Source organism: Grampus griseus, assembly GCF_964374135.1.
Source record: "Grampus griseus genome assembly, chromosome: 15".
NCBI classification, from domain to species: Eukaryota; Metazoa; Chordata; class Mammalia; order Artiodactyla; family Delphinidae; genus Grampus; species Grampus griseus.
In genome coordinates, this window is record NC_139009.1 from 20,168,754 (window position 1) to 20,190,315 (window position 21,562).

Consider the following 21,562-nt stretch of genomic DNA (forward strand, 5'->3'; position numbering starts at 1 on the left):
GAGACTGCGGAAAGGGAGAAGGAAGGGAGGGGACGCTGGCTGAGCACGAGCCACGGGCCAGCGCTGCGGTGGGCAGCTCACGTGGCTTATCTCATTGGACCCTAACACTCCCGTGAGGCAACAGCATCCCCCACCTCACAGGTGGCAAAGTGAGGCTCCAAGGGCAGAGCTGGGATTTGAGCCCTGTGTGCTCCATGGCACCGCACTGCCTCCTGGGACATTCCCGGGCACATTGTGCAAAGAGCCGGCTGAAATCAGAGGCTGCTGACTTGGAGGCAGGGCCTACAGAAGCAGCCAGAGTGGCTCAGAGGGCCTGACTAGGGCCTGGGCCTGATGGAACCATGGGAGGAGACCAACCAGGGCCTGGGCATGACGGAACCATGGGAGGAGACCAACCAGGGCCTGGGCCTGATGGAACCATGGGAGGAGACCAACCAGGGCCTGGGCCTGACGGAACCATGGGAGGAGACCAACCAGGGCCTGGGCCTGACGGAACCATGGGAGGAGACCAACAAGGGCCTGGGCCTGACGGAACCATGGGAGGAGACCGACCAGGGCCTGGGCCTGATGGAACCATGGGAGGAGACCGACCAGGGCCTGGGCCTGACGGAACCATGGGAGGAGACCAACCAGGGCCTGGGCCTGACGGAACCATGGGAGGAGACCAACCAGGGCCTGGGCCTGATGGAACCATGGGAGGAGACCAACCAGGGCCTGGGCCTGATGGAACCATGGGAGGAGACCGACCAGGGCCTGGGCCTGATGGAACCATGGGAGGAGACCGACCAGGGCCTGGGCCTGATGGAACCATGGGAGGAGAAGGTTAGTGGGAGGGCGGGTGGTGGTGGGTTGGGGGCTGGGGGACTGCTCAGGCAGAGCTGCCAGTGGACATTCCCTGAGGTCCAATGGGAGGAGCTTCTGGGAAGATACTTAAGGCCTTGGGAGTATAGAGGAATGTCTGCAGAGCCCCTTCCAGGGGGTGGTGAGGGCAGATGGCAGGAGCCCAGCCTTGGGGACCTAGGCCCTGCAGGGAGACCTCCCCATATCAGCCTCCTCTGCCCCCCATGGAATGGATGCCTCATGCCACCAGTCCCGGGCCTGCGGTTGCTTCCTGCCACTCACTCCACCAGCTCCCCGACCCCTCCAGCAAGCACCCCACGCAGCCACATCAGACAGGGAGGAATAGATTCCCACACCAGACCCCTGTGGATCCAGACAACCAGGTGAGAGACAGTTGCTTACCAGCAATGAAGTTTTCTTGTTGGGAAAACAACAGAGAGGCACCCTGTAGATTGGGCACCTTGACCTACAAAGCAATGTGCCTTCCCAGGAGGGGCTGCAGGACAGGGAGCAGATGTGGGCAAAGGAGGACTTGACTTGGAGTCAGAGCCTGGGCACATACATCCCTTCCTTCTCCCTATTCCTTCGTTGGCCAAATTTTTTCTGGAGGGCTCTCTGGCCCAGAATACAATGGCTTCCTCCCAGACCCCAGAGCTGACAGGCCTGGCTGGCTGGCACTCACGTCAGGAGGGTGAGACATAACACCTATGGCTGCGAGGCCAAATCCGGGTTCCCCTTGGAACCGTGCACTCCCTGACCCAGAACTCATTGGCCCATGCAGGCAGCTAGAATTAAACCACAGGAGAAGCCCAGATGCTCTAAACCAGCTCTACCTTCTCCTCACCCCTCTGCCCTCCCCCTCCCCCAGCCTGCTGGCTGCACGGCCAGGCCTGGCCGGAGAACATGTGGCAGTGGCACCACCCCGAGGCGCTCTCAGGGTCTGGGTTGGCAGCCCCAGCGCAGCCGGGAATCTGTGCACACACCCAGCCCCTCCAAAGCAGGCCGTGGCCCCCAGGAGACAAGGAGCTCTGAGTGCGGTCGTCGCCCTCTTCCCATTCCCAAACTCTGGGACAAAACTTCTCCTCCCATTCTTGCTTCCTGCTTCTGCTGGGGAGGTGGGAAAGCCAGGCTATAACGTGAGGGAGGATAGAGGCACCCTCTCCATCTCCGTACTCCTGGGGCCCAGAACGGTCTGCAGGTCCAGGACCAATGCCCCTCATGCTTGACTGCATCGTCTTACTGTTCCCTCCATCAACACCCTGGCCCACTTGTGTGGGATGAGAGAGGACCTGGCTCGGCGTGGCCGGAGCTGCAGCGACAGGGCTGCCCTCTTGGCTTCCATAGCTCCAGGGGGGTGTTCTCCACGCGCGCTACCCACGGGACCTGGGGAATCCCTGGGTCCCTCAGGATGTCAGAGTTGGAGGGCAGCCAGGATGCTCAACCCATTCCTGTTACTAACCCGGAGGGGCTAATGACTTTTCTAAAGTCAGTTAGTTAGTGGCAGTCAGGATGCGACTTAATGGGACTCAGCTCTCCTGATCTGGAGCCAGCATTCCTTTCCCTGCAACTGATGGCTCTCACGTGGCATCCAATCTGTCCCCAGAAAGCCCTTTCTTAAAGCCCACGTGTAGCCGCAGACAAGCTCTTTTCTCCACGGGGACAGAGGATGAGGACCAGATGGTACCCTAGGTGTCAGCATCCCCACATTCCCCACTGCGTCCCTGCTCCTCTCTTCACCATTTCCAGCCCGATTCCTAACCCTCTGCATCGTCCAAGAGCCTGTTCATCACCAGCCCTTACGTGGGGTAGTACCTGGCACTCCAGTTACAGCCTGACCCTCCATCATCCCTCAGCTCTCCCAGCAGCAGGGTGAGGGTTCCCATTGCCCTGAGCCCCCTGGTACAGGGTAGGAGTGACTGGTCAAGGGTCACAAGGCTGGTAAGAGGCAGAACTGGGACTCAGACCTGTGTCTCCTGAAGCCAGATTACATGCTCTCTCTACGCTACCCAGCCTGGAGTCTAAGGAGAACGGTCTCCAAGCTGGCCTGGGCGATGCCACCACCTCATGGCTGACCTGGAGTCACACAGGTCCAGCAACAGTTGCCACAGGCATGGTTCCTTTGGACTTACTATGATTACTCCCCACCTGGCTCCCGGGGTCTGAAGCTTGTATATGTCTTGGGGTATGTGTGAAAGGGGTGGGATGGGGAGTGATTCAAGGGCAAACAAGGAAAATATATTCATACAATAAAAGTATAAAATTCAATTACCCTAATTTAGCATCTGTGTTTTTTCAGAACAAGCACTGAATCAATTTTACTTGGAAAGGACAGGGTGGAAGGAGATGGGAGGGAGATGTTTCCAATGGGAGGGGAGCATACCCCCCTCTCCAAACCCACCCCCATCCTTCAGATGCACCGCTGACTTACCTGTGTTTTACACATTATTCCCAGTGACCTAGGAACCTGCAGACAGTGTTTAACCTGAGTCTGTCGCTCTGGGTTCTGAGAGTAATACAGTTGCGTTTTCTTTTTTTTGTAAAACTAGTGCATTTGGAACGAGTAGGCCTGGACACAGCATCCTGTCCTCTGTGTGTGACTGGACATTTGAAGGTGTGAATCCTGGACACCTAGGGTGTTGGGATGCGGTCTTCTCAACAGAATAGAGGCCAGGTCCCGACCACAACCGTTGGCTTCACTCCGGCAGGAAGAAGCCTCCCTCTCTTGGGCCTTCACCGGGCCAGGGCAGAGGTCAGGCTGCCTGGGGCTGGTCTGGCACTGCTGGGTCTTGGGCCAGAGAAATCAGGGCCTCCTCCTGTCTGCTTTTCGCATTCTTTGAGGAGGCAGGAGGTCTAGCCTCTTCCACCCATGTTAGAGTCCGCCCTCCCAGAACTTTGCCTCCCTCAGGGTAGCAGGCAGGCCTGGCCCCTCAGCCTGATCGCAGATACCCTGCTGCCTCCCCAGTGAGTCCTGGAGTCGGGGTGCAGGGGATGCTGCAGAAACACTTTCCCTCCTCTTGTATGTCTCTCCAGCAACTCACGTCTGTACTCTGAACCCAGGCCTAGAGGGGCCTTCCAGGGGAGCAGGTCCCAGGCATCCTCCCTGTGTCTTTGGGGGCAGAGGGCCCAGCCTGTTACCTCCGGAAGCTCTTCTCGCCCGGCTGCCGAGAACTGGGGCGGGAGCCAGGGAGCAGCCCATCTGTCTCCTGGCTGTCCTTCTCTTCCTCGTGAAGGGGCTCATCCCCCAGGAAGTCCTCATCATCCCAGGAGCCCACCGTGCCATCTGTGGCCTGATACCGGACCTCCACGCACAGGCTGGTCTGGAGGGAGAGATGGGTGGTGAGAGGCCGGGACGGCACTAACAATCACGATCCCGTGTCCTCCGCTGCTCTGCGATTTTACAAGGTGCTCTCACGCCCTTAACTTACTGGAGGAAGGCAAGCTGGGTACTATCCTCCCCCTACTTTCCCATTCTGCAGATGAGAAAAACAGAGGCTCAGAAAGACTGACAACTGAATGGGCTGTGGCTCCAGACCCTGCTGCACGTGGCTCTCCTCCTCCCTGGTGCCCGAGGTGGGGGCCCACGCCGGGCAGCTGAGCCTGGGCTGGGGGTGGGCCGAGTCCACTGGACACACAATCAAGAGCATCCTCCAGCGTCCCCATGGTGTAGGGCTGCCTGCGGGGACCAGGGCTGGTCTGTCTGAAATCAGCTGACTTCCCCTCGCTCCTGATGCTCTCTGCGGATTTGATGACATGAGCTGAGAACGTCCTTCAGGAGAGGAGCCCAGGCCCTGGACACCCTCAAAGGCGTGAGGTCAGCACTCCTTCCTGCTCACCTGACACCCACCCTCCTAATCTGGAGAGGATGGGAGCTCGAGGTCACCATGGGGTTTTCTCTGTGTCCTTGCTCTCCACAGAGCAAGAAGCCTCCTCTTAGCTCTAGCTTCTCCCCAGTGCACAGGGAAGAGTCAGCCTAGTCCCTTCCTCAGCCCATGTGGATGCTAGGAAATCTTCTAGACATGCTTTCCCTTCCTCCAGGTCAGGAGCTGGCTGGCTCCAGCGACCCCCACAGGCAGCCTGCACTAGGCATGTGGTCCTCTGAATGCCCAGGCTTCGATTTCCCCAGGGAAGAAGCGTCTTGAGCCACCAAGGCACCGTGGGAGTTTCTCCCCCACCCTTGGCGCTCCTCAGAGAGGGTTCCTCCCATTCTGGCTCTCTGTGGCTGCAGTCCTGCTTCTGAGGCTATTCTGCTGGCTACCACATAGGGTCATATGCGGCACCAGGGCTGGAGAACCATGGTACAGCCCCATTTTACATATGGATAAACTGAGGCCAGGAAATAATAGCTACTGATCTTACTTTATATATTTATTGAGCACTTACTATATGCTTAACTGTTCCGACGCTTTCTGTGCATTCCCGTTTAATCCTCAGAGCAGTCCTGGGAAGTCGATACTGTAATTTTGCTCACTTTGCAGATGGTATGCAGCCAGCCCACAGGTAGTGAGTGGCCTAATGAATGTTTCTCCCCAAGGGCTGTGTTCCTCACCACTAGGCTCAACTGCCCAGTGGTGGGCATCAATGAGCTCATGGGGACAGATGCGTCAGAGCAGAGCCTGGGGTCTGGGCGTCCAGAATGCTTTATTTCCTTCCTTTGTTTGAACATGTATTAAGTGCCTACAGACTGCGTCATTAGTACACGTGTGTTCCTGTTGGAAGTGCTGGGATGGGATGTGACAGATGAAGTAGAAAGAAGGTCCCTGCCCTCACAGAAAGGCTAGTCTTAGATGCCAAGGCAGGCATGCAGAGTGAAGGTCATGCCCAGGAGTGGCCAGCAGGGCTCAGACTGGCTTTCAGATGATGAGAGACACGTCTTTAGTGATTCCTGAGCTGGGTCCAGATGGAAGGGCCCCTGGGGAGAGAAGGGAGGGCATCCCCCCCCAACCCCGTCGCCTTCTCTTGTACTCTCACGGCAGGAAGGACTGAAGTGTCCACCTTGGGGCCCTGTCACGCCCCAAGGGCTCTGGCCATGGCTGCCAGGCTGAGGGGCTCCAGCACAGTCTGACCTGAGTCTCCTCCTCCCACCTCACCTCCCCGCCCACAAGGAGTGCTCCCCAGGCCACGCTATGTGCAGGGGCAGGGAGGCCAGCAGGCCCCCAGGTGACCCGTAATAGGCAGGTCCAGGGACTCTCTGGGCGCCCTCACCTGGATGATCGCGTTGTTGTCGTCAATCAGCATGTCGGTCACCTCCACGTGCTTCTCCTCCACCACCTTCTGCAGCACCATGCGGAAGGTCCCGATCAGCCTGTGAATGGCAGAGGGGGCGTGGTCTTCATGGTTTCACATGAAGAGGCCAGAAAGAGGAGCAAGGCTGACACCCCGAGAGGCTGTGACTGGCTGGCAAGGGGACGAGAGGGCTGGCTCAGGCTCCAGGCTGGGGTTGGAGAAGGTGGCCCAGGAGCTGGGGCTGGCCAGGGTGGCATGTCCAGGAGGGTCTGTGACCCCCAACAACTGTGTGTAGTTGTACGTATGATGGCCATTTCCCTGGGAGAGCTTGAGGGCAGTGAGTACCTGGGGGGATGTCCACAGACAGTGTGTGCTGGCGGAGCCCCGTGCTCCTTGGGTACAGGCGATTGGGGTTGCTGAGCCCCTGAGGAGCAGCTTCCAGATGCCCAGCACGGAGGCTGTGGGGAAGGACCAGAGGCTCCTGGACACACAGATAGCTCTTCCCCCTTCCACCTCCCTAATCACTACCAAGGTCTCTACCCCTCACCGGCACCACTGGCTCGTTCGTCCTCTGTTGAGTCAGTAGTGATGCCCACACACACCTGCATTCTGCAAGCTCCTTGGGGCAAGAACCCATCTGACTGTGGGATTCCCATCCACCCAGCTGCCTAGAGGGGATCAGCAGGGCAGTGTTGCGATGAGCACAGACCTGGAGTCGGAGAGACGGGATTGGAAACCCAGCTCGGACGCTTACTAGAGGGTTACCTGCTTCCTGGGCAGCTGACCTGGGCTCTCAGTCCCAGATTTCTCCTAAGATGAGCTAATAAACCCTGCTTCACAGAGTTGCTGTTTAGAGAACTAACAGAGATCCTCTGTGCCAAGTTCTTAGCAGAGCGCCTAGTACATAGTCAGCACTCCAGGAGCTGTCTGGTCGCTATCAAGGGGGTGACGTTATAGCGTGAGCCTTTCCAGGGAAGCAGATGTTTCCTATTTCCAGACTCTATTTTATATTTCTGGCTCACAGGAGATCTCAAAATCTACTGGCTGAATTAATGAACAACAGTGGGGGGGCCCCATAAATGCTGACTGAGTTAACCTGCATGCCATTTCATCCCATGGTTTGAAGGTTATTGCTCTAGGAGAGAACAGGTACTCAGAGAGATGTTCTCACACGGTGATTCCACGTGGGGTAGATTAAAACATACACACCACTTCTGGTTGAAGGGACAAAAGCAGAGGGGGGCATTCACAGGGTGTGAGACAGGAGGGGACCTTGGGATCATCTGGTGCTGCCCTTGGCTTATAGAAAGCAGGAAGGGATGCAGTTAATTTAATGGCCACTCCGGATGAGGTGAGGTATCAGGTGGGTTCTGACTTTACCGGACATGTCTGATGTCTGCATCCTCCTGAGGGCCATGGGGGGAGACACTGTTTTAAAAAAGCCTCCCGTCTGTGTGAGGGGAGAAAGTGCTGGGAGCAGCCACAGTGAATGAATGCTTCTCTCCGGGGTTCAGAGCTCCGTCTGTCAGCTCGCCCCATCCTCCCTATGGGTGAAACTGTTCATACCATCCCTCCACTCTAAAGCCTACCTTGGCTTCCAGGCTCTTCTCAGACTAGCCCCTTGGAAGCTGCCTCCCCCGCTGCATCCTGCCCTCTCCCCAGCCTGGGCTGAAGTGACGGGCTGGGGTCAGGAGACCTAGAGCCGCTGCCCCTGGGTCTCAACTTTGTCTTTATAAAATGAGGGTGGTGGGCTCTTAGCTTCTGTCCTGTGTAGCCCTTCTAACAGTAGACTCTAGGCATGAATGTATATACTGGCTTTTTTGCAGCCTCATCTCTTTAGGGTCTAAATCTGTGTTTCTAAACTTCAGCATGAACAGAATCATTGGGAGGACCTGCTAAATCACAGATGACTGGGACCCCCCCACCACCACCACTGTGCTGGTAACTGTTAACAACTGGCCGGGGAGGGGAAGGGCAATCCTGACCTGCAGTTTTTGCTCATTTCCATGGTGTAAATACCCCCACCAAGGCCAATTTCAAGCTCCCGATGTGAAGCCACTGAGCACCGAGTTGGGAGAGATGTGTACCGTCTGCTCTTGGGAGCCGGCACCGCCCCAGGGGGTCTGACTCAGCAGGCGAGGTGGGGCCCCAGAATGGCTATTTCTGACAAGTGTCCGGGTGATGCTTACGATGGTGCTCGGGGAGCACACTTTGAGAATCCCTGTTCTACCACTGCCCCTTGCTGACTTGAACTCCAGGCCCTTTTAGCTCCACTAGGGCCTGTTGAGCACCTGCTGAGCGCTGGGTACGCAGGCACAACTTTCCCTAGAAGACACCCAGGGATCAGTAGAGATGCTGCAGTGTGACAAGACACCCCCAGGGGGCAGGGTGGAGCTATTCCCCCACAAGTGCTCAGAGAAGGCTCTGGCACCTTCCAGGCTTAACCAAGTTCTCAGACCTTTAGACTTGCGAGGGACCTAAGAGGAAAAGCTTGTCCAGCATTCCGTCAAGGAGAAGTCCCTTAGTATAGCTGATTCACTTTGTTATAAAGCAGAAACTAACACACCATTGTAAAGCAATTATACTGCAATAAAGATGTTAAATAAAAAAAAAAAAAAAAAAAAGGAGAAGTCCCTTAAACCTCCTCCCTGACACACACTCCCAGATCCTGCTAGACGCCCGGTGACGGGGACCTCACTACACCCCGGCTGCTCTCACTGCTCACCCATCCTCCTCTGCTTCAATCACACAGTAAGCTGAGATCCGCCTTCTGGCAAATTCCCCTCTCCTCATGCCCTGGTCCAAGCCCTGTTCACACACAGACTAAATGCCATCCCTAATGGGAGGCCATGTAGACAGCAGAAAGAGCCTGGGCTCTGGAATCAGACAGAGGTGGGTTTGCCCAGCAGGGTCTAAGAGGGTTTCTACCACCTGGCAGCTGTGTGACTTGGGCTTGTTCTCCAACCTCTCTGAGCCTTGCTGTTTTTCCACCTCCCCAAAGGAGGTGATACCACTTGCTTCACTGGGTGGTGGTGAGTACGCTCAAATGAAAGTCCTCTAATACCGCCACACTCAGATGTCACATGTCACAGTGGGGCATGGGGTGGGGCGGTGTTTGCCGTCTGGAGGGCCCATACACACTGGTCTCCTGCACAGGGTGGGCTCTGGGGGCAGATGTGCAGCCTCACAGAGCCAGAGCAAGCCTGCGGCCCAGAAGATGTGGCTGGGATCCTGGGAGCTAGCAAGGCCAGAGGACTGAATTCACCATACCCACAGAGGGTGGCTTGTGGGGCTTTAACTCTTAATAGTTACCCGCTGCTTCCCCCAAACAAAAATAAAAAATAGTGTTCTTTGCAATGGACAATGGATGTGATCTCAGTCTCATGTTAAGGATAAAGAGACACATCCATCACCAGAGGAGTGGATAAAGAAGATGTGGTACATCTATACAATGGAATATTACTCAGCCATGAAAAGGACAAAATAATGCCATCTGCAGCAACATGGATGGACCTAGAGATTGTCATACTGCGTGAAGTAAGTCAGACACAGAAGGACAGATATCACATGATATCGCTTACATGTGGAATCTAAAAAAAAATGGGTACAAATGAACTTATTTACAAAAGAGAAGTAGAGTCATGGATGTAGAAAACAAACTTATGGTTACCAGGGGATAAGGTGGGGGAAGGGATAAATTGGCGGATTGGGACTGACATATACACACTACTATGTATAAAGTATATAACGAATAAGAACCTACTGTATGGCACAGGGAACTCTACTCAGTACTCTGTAGTGGCTTATATGGGAAAAGAATCTAAGAAAAAAAAAAAAGAGTGGCTATATGTATATATATAAAACTTACTCACTTTGCTGTACACCTGAAACTAACACAACATTGTAAATCAATTGTACTCCAATAAAAACTTTAAAAAAATAAAGAAAAACATTTTTATAAAACTTTACCCTTTTTGCACATCTGTAACATACCGTCTAAGCAAAACCAGGGTGCTAGCTATGAGAACACAACTTCAAAACAAGTGCCCGCCTGCTGCTTCCAACAGAGCGTTGCCCCTCAACCCCCTGCCATGGATGTTCTCTGGGGAAGGAGCTGGTGCAGGAAGGGAAGCCTTGGGTCTGGCCTGCCTGGTGACCCCGGAGACCACCTCCTGCCCTGATCCCAGCTGCCCTTTGTCCAGCCTGGCTGGAAGCTCAGTGGGCCAGCGTGGAGGAGCTGCCTGGGAGGTGGGCCCTCCAGATGGCAACCCCCGATTCTGGAGGCTGGGCTGGCCCCCACGGAGTGGCTGGGAAGGCTGAGCAGGGGCAGGATTCTCGGGTAGTTAGCCAGCAGCGAGGGGGGCCCACAGACTGACCACAGTAGAGTTGCAACCAGGCACCAGGGTCTGTCAATAATTCATTGCTTTCCCCTGGGAGCTGGTGTCAAGTGCCTGAGGCCTCACCAGGCCTCCACTGCTCTCCTGGCTCCTGAATTATTCAGGAGTCCCAGGAGACTGGTGCCTGGGTCAGACCAGCCCCCCTCCAGGGTTCTGGACAGGCAGAGGGGGTGGCACAACATCCTCTGGACCCAACACCACGTCCTCACAGGGAAGCCCAAGGCTCTTGTAAAAGGACCTCATTCAAGGTGGGCGGAGCAGACCTGGAGTCTCCTGGCCTGGGTGAGGGGTCAGCTTCTATGCTGCCCTCTGCTTCTAGAATAAGTCCCTTCCTCTGTGGTGGGTGGTGGTGGGATCAGGCCCACAGGTTCTAAATCTCACACCAGCCTCCTTTACCTCAGTTTCCCCAAATGTACCAGTCATGTGACTGGGTTCCTGGAGAGCCCTGAGCTCTTCAGAGAAGAAGGGCCACTCGAATTCCTGTGCCCAGATCCTCCTACCCTGTACGCCCTCTCCTCCTGACATTTACTCATTCACTCATTCCACAAAGTAAGGGGGGCCCGCTGGGTGCCGGCCACTGTCCCGAGCAGCGGGTGTGGCTTTGCTGGTTGCCGTGCCCGGTGCAACCCCCAGAGGCTCCCCAGAGGCTCAGCTGCCCCATCAGAAGGAGCCTGGTAACTGAGCTGGGCCACGGTGGGGACAGAGGGCAAGCACTAGGTGGCCCTTTTCTTTGGCTCTGGGAAATAGAGCCCAGACTCCAGGGTGGGAGACTGAGGCCCACCTGACTCCAAGCACCTGCCCTCCCTTTCCGACCCCCCGAGCTGGACTGTGTCAGGTGGGCCCTGCGTTGTACACGAGACCACCAGTCCTCCCCACCCCAGCTCTGCAGCCAACAGTGCCCTGGACCTTCTCCAGGCTTCCAAGGAAACAGCAGGACCCACTTCCACCAGGTCCAGGCCTCCCCTTGTGGGGTTTCCTGCCTTTTCCTGGGTGGGGGCATGGAGGGCCGGGAGAGAGAAAGGAGAATCAGAGTAGGGACATCCCACTTCTGTCTCCTTCTTGCTGGTGTTTTAGAACGACTCATCGAAGCCTTATATTCCAGCATACTCACTGTTACAGTAGTTGATTCCCTAAACAATTTACCAGATACTTCTGATTTGTTTATAGCAAGAGTTATGATGTTTTCAAGCATTTTAGGGATTGGTCCAGCAGCTTTCATTTAAATGGTTCAGCAATCTCTTCCACATCCTGGGTTTCCACCATCACTGTTCACATAGCCTGGTTTCTGGGAGTTTGAGGTTTAGGAAGGGGAGGAAGGAGACCAGCATCCTAGCCACCCCCCTACTGCCGTCTACCCCTGTGGCCTCAGCAACCTCTGCGAGGCTCACTTTCCCCATCTGCACAGCGAGGGTTGCCCTGGCTGAGCTCCGAGGCTCCCCGGTGCTCTGCTGTCTACTGTGGGTCCTGTTGGAATGCCTGGAGCTCCTCCCAGCCCTCAGCTTCCGATTCTGCTTCTTCCTCCACATCCACCTTGCTGTGTATGTGCCTGTTTCTCCTGTTCTCACAGGTTACCCCGTCTCTCATCCCAGGGAAGAAGGTCCTGTTTCATCTTGGGGGCCCCTGGTGGGGTGTCTCACCAACCTTTCTTGTGGGTGCCAGAGGCAGCTGCCTGAATGATGGGATGCCCCGATAGGCCTCTCTGCTGGTGGGCCTGGAATGCCCACATCCCATACCCAGCTGAGATCTCTCCGGCTCCCGATAAAAGCCACAGAATCCTTGGAGGTCACGTGGTTTGGCCCTTCCTGACTCCGAAATCCCCTCTACGGCATCATGGTCCACTCTGTGCTAACCCTCTCCCCGTGACAGCTCATTGGTTAGAGAGCTCTGGCCATCTTTCATCTGTCTGCTGTCTACCAGCAATGCAGCCCTGCCCTGATCCTGCTTCTAGGCACACATCTTTCCTCTTTCACATGGCAGAAAACCTTCTTAGGGGACAGACATGGTGCCCTAATCCCTCATCTTAGTATCTCCAATGACTAGCACAGTGTCTGCCTGGTATAGAGTGTTTCTCAGTGAATGTTTGATGAGCGACTGAAAGGATGGACCAAGGATGGATGGATGGATGAACATGTCTTCTGTGATTTTCTCCTCTAGGCTCTCATCCCCTTGTCATGAGGCAAGATTTAAAGTCCCTTCCCCCTGGCAACCACAAGGCAGTGCCTACTCGTGCTCTGTCCAAGCAGCATGGGGACAGTGGAACCCTTGCCCCTCACCTCTCCTGCTCTGCTGGCTCTCCTACTAACATGACTTAGGGTTAGGTCAGCTTTTCATTCATTTGAGGTCTTCTCCCACTGTTGAGTCATACTGAGCTCTCAGTGAATAAAACCCCCGCACCATTTCAGATGTGTCATGGTTCAGCCATGACCCCCTCTAGCTTGTATAAGAAAATTGGCTTTCGAATCCAAGACAGGAACTTACATGTACTATATTTAGCCACCATTCCAGACTGTTCAAATGATTCTGAATTTTGCTTGTCACCCAGAGAGAAGGATGGGAACTACTTTTGCTGAACCCCTGGTAGTGGTTCAGCAAAAGGAGGTAGATGGGCTCCATTGCAGATTGTAAGCTCCATGAAGGCGGGTACCTCGCCATCACAGTAGGCACTTAGTAAACATGGGGACTGAATGAATGAATGAACATCTATCTCATTTAATTCTCACAGCTTCCCTTTGAGGTAAGTACTTATCCTCTTTACACATGCAAACATTGAACTCAGAGAGGTCATGCAACCTGGGCAGAGTCACACAGTAGATGACTGAGCTGGGATCTGAGAGCAGGCTCTCCTGACTCCTAAACCACTGAACCAAACTGCCTCGGAGCTTCCGGTCCTCCACAGGTGTGACAAGTTCACTCTCAAGGCTACAGATAGATGGTCTGTTGGAGGGTATTATCACTTTCTCTGATGGGTAACTGTTGCCCAGCATTGTGTAAGGGGGAAAACTTGAGGAAGGGGACAGGAAGCTGTGCCGGGACTGGGGACAGAGAGAGTGAACGTGGCCAACAAGGATTGGGAGGGCTGGGAGACTCTGAGGACATGAGGGAGCCGGGGTTTGGGGGGTGGGTGGGGGCGGGTCTTTGAAGGTCAATCCAGGCCCCAGTGCGGGTCCCCTTTTAAACTCAAAGGAGGGGGCAGCCCGCCCCTCGGGGCCCCGCCTCTCGTGCCCCACCCCTCACTTACTTGTTGCTGAAGACTTTGCTGTAGTTGAAGATCTGAATCTCGAGCATCTCGTTGCTGTCGATGCTGCTGGCCACCTGCCACCGGAAGGTCTGGGGAGAGAGGAACAGCTGTGGCCTTGGGTGGAAATGACAGGGGGGGGTGTGGGGAGTGGGAGGGAGACCCCTGGTAAGATAGCCCCTCACATCAGCCCAATGTTTCACAGGAATTGGAAGACCAGATGGAAACTGGGTGCCGGGGTGGAGCAATAAACCCTGCTGGACCTGACTTTGAATAACTGAAAATAACCAGAAAGCTCTGGGGTCTGCTCAAGATGCCGCTGAGAGATGCTCAACAAGGGGGATTTGACAGAGCAGGAGGGAGGCAGTGACTTTTTAAGTTTCATTTCTATCACCAAATTCAGAACGCACAAGAGGCTGGTCGTACATAATAACAACAGTAACAGTAATGCCAGCTGCCATTCGTGGGCCTGAACTTTCCATTACGTGGGTCTGAATGCCTTAGATGCGTTAATTCCTTTAGTCTTTACAACCACCCAAGAGGCTGGTGACATGGTCTCCGTTCTAGAGACAGAGGAACTAGGGTTCAGGGAAGTAACAGGACGCTGTTTTTAGTGGCCCAGCAGGTGCTGGGCGGGCTTCTGACGGCCCACCCGGCAAGCGTGCTGCTTCAGAGCAATTCTTCATTCTCCAGGGAGGACTTGGGGGCTGGGGGAGCACCGAGCCAGCCTGGCAGATCACGGCCGAGTGTGGGCAGGGCCTGTCATGGCCTTCATATCCCCTCTGGGGCTGGCCAAGGCCCAGGGAGGACCCTGACACCTCCACGGTCAGCTGGAGCGGGCAGGTGAGGGAGGAAGAAGCAGAGGAGGGAGGGGGGCCTGGGGTGGGGAGGGAGAGGGCTTTGAGAGGGGCATGGTGGCGGGGGGACTTTGGAGGCCTTGGACACAGAAGGAGGAAGGCGGGGAGGGGAGGCTGGGAGGCAGCCTGGCCGCCCACAGGCCCCATTAAGCTGCTCTGTTCCTGCCATCTGGAGGTCTCCAGCTCAGCAAGGGTATGGTTTTCTTAATGAAGTTGCCATTATCGGGCTGAAGGGAAATAAACTAGCATGCGAAGGGCGAACTCATTAGCCACCATGCAGAGGGAGGCGGGTCTGGGGGGGCACCAAGATTTTGGTTTTCTTAGAACCAAGGGGAAGGGGGTGTTTGAGCCACATGAGGGTCTGTGCATGGGATTTTGGCACTTGAAGGAGGGAAGGAGTAGGAGAAAAAGGAGCTGTGGAAATGGCACAGTTAGAGGAGGGCGGTGTTGAAGAGTGACACAATTAGGGGAACACAAAGGAACCGGGAAACATGAAGTCCTTTCGAGGAAAAGGGGCCCAGAGGGGGAGCGGCTTGCGGTCTCTTCTTGCCCATCGCCAGGCCCTGCCTTGCCCGGTGGTCGGGGTGCAGTTTACTGGGTCACCAGGGCTTACAGGCTAAGAAGGCCACCGTCGTGGACCAGTTTGTTGAGCAGAGAGGAGGGGAGTCAGCAAGGGCTGGGAGGGGCACCTGGGGGGGCCCTGACTGGGGATGTGACTCCAGAGGAAGTCCCCCGGGGGCGCCCTTTCAGAAGGTTTTCAGCTGAGGGAGCACATTTAGCATTTCCAGGAAGAAGCCTCGGTGGAGCCCAGCCAACCCACAGAAGCGTGATAAACACGAAACTGTTGCTAATTTGTCAGTGAGCTTCGGGGTGGTTTGTTACGCAGCCCTAGATGACTGTGACAGTCCCCCGTGCTAGCTGTGCCTCTCTCTAGGAGTCAGCCGCACGTCAGGACGGCCCGTCATCAGGGGCAGAGCTGGCTCCCTGCCCGGCCCTTGCCTCTCCACATACCAGCCGCCTCCCTTCCCGCTGTCCCCCGAACTCCTGGGAGAGCTTGCCTGTCCCACTCAGCAGTTCGGAGCCTGAGCAGAGCCGACAGGCCCAGTCTTGTCTCGTTTACTTGGGTCACCCTGCACCCAGCACAGGGCCTGCCACATGGTAGGCACTCAGCAAATCGGCCTCAGGTGGTTGCCTCGCCTGCAGTGCTGCTCCTTGCTGGCCTGAGGGCGAGGCCGACCTAACTGCCCTCTCCACAAGCTCCTCCTCCTCCGCAAAGCGAGGGTGACGTCACAGTACCGCTTCTTGGGGTTATCGCGAGGCTGGTAAAGCACTAGCACAGAATCCGGCGCAAGTAAGAGCCCGATCAACATGGCGCTTTATTGCAGTGAATTCTACTGCGTTGCTGTTATTTCCAGGAGCCGGGGCAAGGTCTGGCAGCCTTGGGGATGGACACTGCCGGGATTGCAGGGGGCTGCTGGGGACAGAGAGCCTCTCTCCAGCCTGAGGCAGCACCAGCATGATTCTCCTCCTGCAGCCACAGCAGCTGAGGGTTGTGTCTTCTGCCTCTGGAGATGCCCTGAAATCAGTGGCCTAGCAATCGGGCCAAGGGAGCCCGCACATCATCTAGGATCCCACCCCGTGTCGGCCTCCAAACATGCCAGGGGACTCAGGTAGTAGCTGAGCCAAAGATAGCTACTCAAGTTGTCATGAGCCAGCAAGCCCCACGCAGGAGCACACGTTTGCTGAGCACCTCCTGTGTTTGCTGGGCACTTCCTGTGTGTTGGGCTCTGCGTGGGGAGGCAGGGGGGTGTCTCCGGAGCTACTCTCTGGGTAGTACTGAAGACAGGCACAGACCTGAAATTGCAGGCTGGGAGAGGAACATTGACAGAGTAAGGTGGCAAGCATTAGGGGCAGAGGGAGGGAAGAGGACCTCTGTCCGAAGTGGGTCTCAGGAGCACCGGGAGTGTGGAGCTGTGACCCAGTTCACCAGCTCTAAGCTTTGCCGTGACCTGGCAGGTGCTGGCCGGGGTGGCGGAGTTCTGCATCCTATCAGCCCCAGCTATCTAGGACTCCACGGAAAGGTTTCCCTGATGCAGGCTGGAGAATGACCGGGGTTATCCTGGGCTTCATCAGCTGGGTTTGAAACCATCCTAAATCAGCAAGGCCATGTCCTTAAAGAGACAGCCCTCTAAATTTGGGGGGGAAAATTTTAGGATGTGTTGCAAAGCTTTAGGGTGCAATGGAAAGAGATTGTCTTGGGAAGTTAGAGACCCAAGACTCAAACTGGGTTTTTTCCTTTGTTCGTTCTTTCACTCAACAATATTTCCCTGAGCCCTGTGCTGGGTGCCAGGCCATTCATGAACCACACAGGTATGTTCCTGACAGCCCATGTCTTCCAGGTACAAGTGAAGTGGGAAGATGAGCTCTGACCCTCTACCGCCCAGGCTGATGACCTCTCCCTCCTCTGGGCTCCGAAGGCCCATAGTCCATCTTTCCTGTTCTGGGTCCATCTCCCCACTGGACTGAGCCCCTTGAGGGCAGGACTGAGCCCTGTCCGCTTTGCAAGTGGCCATAGGCTCTGAAATTAGACTGGGGTTCAAACCCTGATGCGCTACTCATTGCCTGGGGTGTTGCCCACCCAGTGCGTTGCAGTGAGTTATGAGGCTTGCGTAAGCTCTCAGCCCGTCCTGCCGTGTACCAAGCACTCAGTACCTCACAGCTGCCCTTATTCCTACAATTACTATTGTTATTCCGGCCTCTGCTGGGAGGTCTGGTCCACAAGAGCCTGGTTAAGGCCAAACCAAGCTGGCTTGGAGTAGGCTGGGTGTGGCCATGCCCCCACCCCACCACCAGGGGCCTCGGCTGGCTGCTGGCCTGGCACGAAGGCTGTCTCTCTCGTCTCTGTCTCTCTCTCTCTTTAGCTTCTCCATAGTTGTAGGTTAAATGCAGGATCTCAGGTTCCAGCCTCTGGGAAAGGAGATACCAGGTCCAGGCTCTGTTTCCACCATGGTTATGCAGAGCGCTGTCTTTTTGCCATGTCCACCCCCCACCGCCTCAGGTTCCTCCGCTGTGCCTGCAGCGGCCCCTCCCATCCTTGTCTGAGTAGAGGAGGGAGAGACGTTTGTTTTCATGTCTTTTATTTCATTTTCAGCCATGCAACATTTCTGTGAGGCAGACAGAGCAAGGAGTCTGACCCCATTTTTCAGAAGGGGAATCTGAGGCCTGGAGAGGTTGAGTGGCCAACCCAAGGGCACAGAGCTCATTAACAGCTCAATGGGGACTGTAGCCCAGGTCTCGTGACTCACAGGCCAATGTGCTTTGTACCTCACTGAGCTGGTTCCCAAAGGCCCTGGGCACAGTAAGGGTGAGAAAAGAGACTTGCTGGGAAGCTAGGAGACCTCTGGAGGTTTTGTAAGGGGCACCTGAGGTTTCTTTTCCAAGCTTATTCTGGAAACACTGACAGGCTGGTTCTTTCAGGAGCCAACCGGGAAAGTTTAGGACTTGTCCACCCGAGGCTGGGGAGACAGGTATAAGTACGGGTGCAGTTCCAGGCTGTCTTTGGAGAGTTCCCCGGGCCCTTCCTGAGCAGGAGGTGGGACGGTTGCCTCCACTGCTTTGTGGGGTGTACCCTGCTGACCAGTGGCAGCCAGGTTGCTAGCTGCTTCTTAGAAGGAGAAACGGAGACAGGGGTGTGGAGAGACCCCGGCAAGGCCTTGCAGGAGTGGCGGGGGTCAGGCCAAGCAGCTCTCTACTGCTGCATCCAGAGGGGCCTTAGTATCTAAGAACCCTGGCTTTGCCAGTTACAGCTGTCACCTTGGGAAGGATACGTAGTCTCTGAGCCCGAGTTTCATCGCTGTAGTTGCTGTGGAGACTGGATGGAGGAGGCCTTGCTCAGGACGCAGCATGGTGCTGCTGTGGGAATCTGCTGCCATTATCTTCCCACGGGGCTGCCCAGAGGGCAAGTGACAGGCAAGTCCGTGTCCCGTGGGAGGGCCTGAGCACTGCAGGTCACTTAGCATCCTTGCCCCATTCCACCAAGTGCCCGTGTGTGTATAAATTTCCCCGGGTGGGAGCTACTTCTCCCCGCCTCACGGCTGCTCTCCGATCCTGTCATGTGCTTTTGCCCATAACTCCCTGGCTTCCACCCCTTCCTGGTCTCTCTGCACTGACCCGGAGGCTCCCTGTGCCCAAGTTCCTGCAGGGATCCTTGTGTATTGTTGCACCTGCCTCTCCCTCTGGGGCATCTCTACCTGGGCCTGGCACACACCAGGTGCTCAGAACGTGGTCCCGTGCTCAGGGCGGCAGGACTGACTCTCCCCCTGCCCCGTGCTGGGCGGCCCTGGGAAGAGGAAGGACACGGTGATTAACTTGGAATGTCATGTATACCCATGGCTCAGGTGTCCCAGGGTGCAGTTAATGGAAAAGAGTGACAGTGCCCTTATAAGGGGCATCAGGTTGCTCACAGGCTGGAGGTCTGGGTGGACATGTGCCCTGGGATACTTGGTGAGAAGCAGGGAGTCGATGCTGCACCTGGCTGACTGGGGGCAGCCGCCCAGGGAGGCAGGGCTGAGCGATTGAGCCAGGCGGCCTGCATCGTCACCCAGGCAGGCCCTCCAGCTCGGGGCCCTGACTGAGGAAGTGGTGCGGAGGGGAAGGAAAAGGCAGGTTGTGCGGTGGGGCTCATCTGAGGCTGAGACGCCAGGCTTAGTACCACAATGGTTCCATCGTCACGACAATCTCTCATTTTGTTCACGGTTTTACAAAGAGACTTCATACCCATCGCCTGCCCCATCTGACAAGTGTGGTAGCTGAGGCTTAGGAACTGAGGCTGAACGTCATACAGCCAGGAGGCGGAGGAGGCAAGAACAGAACTCTCGCCGGGGAGGGTACGGCTTGGGGGCTGTGATGGTCAGTGGCGGCCTGAGCCCAGGTGAGAAGGTTGAGGCCTTGCTCCCCTGTGCCTACAGCTCTGGTCCTACGGACACAGCTGTACTGTGTGGGATGGGCCCAGAATGAGAAGACAGCAGTTCTCAGTGGCCGCTGGAGGCTGGTCAGCTAAATGCTAGCCTCAGAGGGAACAGGCTGTCATGAGGCCCTTTCCAGCCAGACAGAGCCAGACATGAGGGGCAAGGCCCAGGAAAGTTGGGGTAAGCTCTTCTGGGGTCAGCTGTGGCTTTGTGCCAAGATGGTGACTTAGGACTCTGCTGCCTCTCACCCCAAAGTCAACCCTGTAGGAACTACAGAAGCAAGAGGGGAATATGGATTCTAGGACGTAACAAACAAACATGCAAGCAGGTATGAGAAACCCGGGGGACCAAAGGCTGTGTGAGCTGGGGAGTGTGGCGGCGGCTCAGCTTGTGGGGGAGGGGTGAATGGAAGCAGCAGTGGGAGAACAGGTTGGAGGAAGTTCTGCTCTCATCACTCCCTGGCACTACCTTGGGGCAATGGTTGCCTGCTCCTTTACTGATAAAACTGTGACAAAAACCCTACTGGGATGAGGTTTAATAAAAATAGATGCTGATAAACCAACTGCCTCATACTTTCTCTCATTGAACCCCCAGAGCTAGTTTGTTAAAATTCTCGACTGCTTTCTGTCAACCATGTCTCGCCTTTAAGGCTTAGAGATGAGACCCTGACTCTGTTTCTGTGGTGACTGGGCCCTCCTGGTGCCCTTCAGCCCCTAGAGGTTGACATAGCAGCCTTTGATGGTTGCTCAGTACTCATTACCAGACAGAGTAGCTGATACCAGGGGAGCTCAAACAGGGCAAAGTAAAGAGACTGGGAGAGTATCTCTCCTAAAAAAAAAAAAAAGACAACAGACTGAACTGTATACACCAACTGGAACAGGATCATTAGAACGAATGGACCATAAAACTATGTGTCAGCAAAATATAAAACAAGTTCAAGGAATCATAAGAAAAAAGAACAAATTAGTAAATTGGAAGATCAATTTGAAGAGCTCCCTCAGAAGACAGCAGCAAAGGATTAATCAACAAAAACCAGAAAGGTAAGAAATGGCAGCTAGAAGTAGTACTGACATCTGATCATAGGAGTTGCAGAGGCAAGAACAATATAAAAACTGAATGTCTGAAAAAAATAATGGAGATAGAATTTTCTATAATAAATGAAAGATGAAAGGCCTTAGATTTGAAAGAGCTCACAAAATAGTGCAAAAAAGGAAAGATCAGGAAACCCACAATTAGACACATTATAATAAAATTTAAGAATATCAAAGATAAAGGACTTATATTTGAAGTTGTGAAGGCAAGAACTTCGAGCTTAGAATTTTATAACTGATGAAACTCTCATTCAAATTTGAAGAAATAAGAAACACATTCTCAGATTTACAAAGCTTTAGAAGGATTGCTACATAAAAATCCAAATGAAAAATACTTTTGGGGCTTCCCTAGTGGCGCAGTGGTTGAGAATCTGCCTGCTAATGCAGGGGACACGGGTTCGAGTCCTGGTCTGGGAAGATCCCACATGCCGCGGAGCAACTAGGCCCGTGAGCCACAACTACTGAGCCTGCGCGTCTGGAACCTGTGCTCCGCAACAAGAGAGGCCGCGATAGTGAGAGGCCCGTGCACCGCGATGAAGAGTGGCCCCCACTTGCCACAACTAGAGAAAGCCCTTGCACAGAAACGAAGACCCAAGACAGCCAAAATATAAAATAAAATAAACAAATGTGGGGTTTAAAAAAAAAAAAAGAATTAAAAAAAAAAAAAACTTTTGGAGGAGGTACTCAAATAAGAAGAAAAACAATTCCAAGAGATGCTTGAAGAGATATGAGAAATAAAGGTGATTAAGTATCTTGGAAAAGACTATTGTTGTCTTTAAAAAGAACAAAGAAGGCTAGGACAAATAAAGGAAAAAGGGAACACACCTTCATAAGAACCTAGAATTAAAATTCTAATCTAGTTAATATCAGCATGAGGATGTGGGCTGAGGTGGGGAAATCAAAGAGGCACAAGAGAGTATTAAGGTACTTGTCACGTTAGGAGAAATTATAA

At 54.7% G+C, this 21,562-nt stretch overlaps 1 protein-coding gene across 3 annotated transcripts in view; it reads right to left on the reverse strand.

The window, feature by feature from the left end:
- OTOF (otoferlin) overlaps nt 1-21,562 on the reverse strand; it is a gene marked incomplete at both ends in the record, with an annotated part of 90,592 nt that overhangs the window by 48,044 nt on the left and 20,986 nt on the right. For all 3 annotated transcript variants that reach the window (XM_082672104.1, XM_082672102.1, XM_082672103.1), the window contains 3 exons: nt 3,976-4,157; nt 6,043-6,142; nt 13,699-13,787. In XM_082672104.1, the coding sequence (XP_082528230.1) occupies nt 3,976-4,157; nt 6,043-6,142; nt 13,699-13,787 (371 nt within the window). The remainder of the gene's footprint in view (nt 1-3,975; nt 4,158-6,042; nt 6,143-13,698; nt 13,788-21,562) is intronic.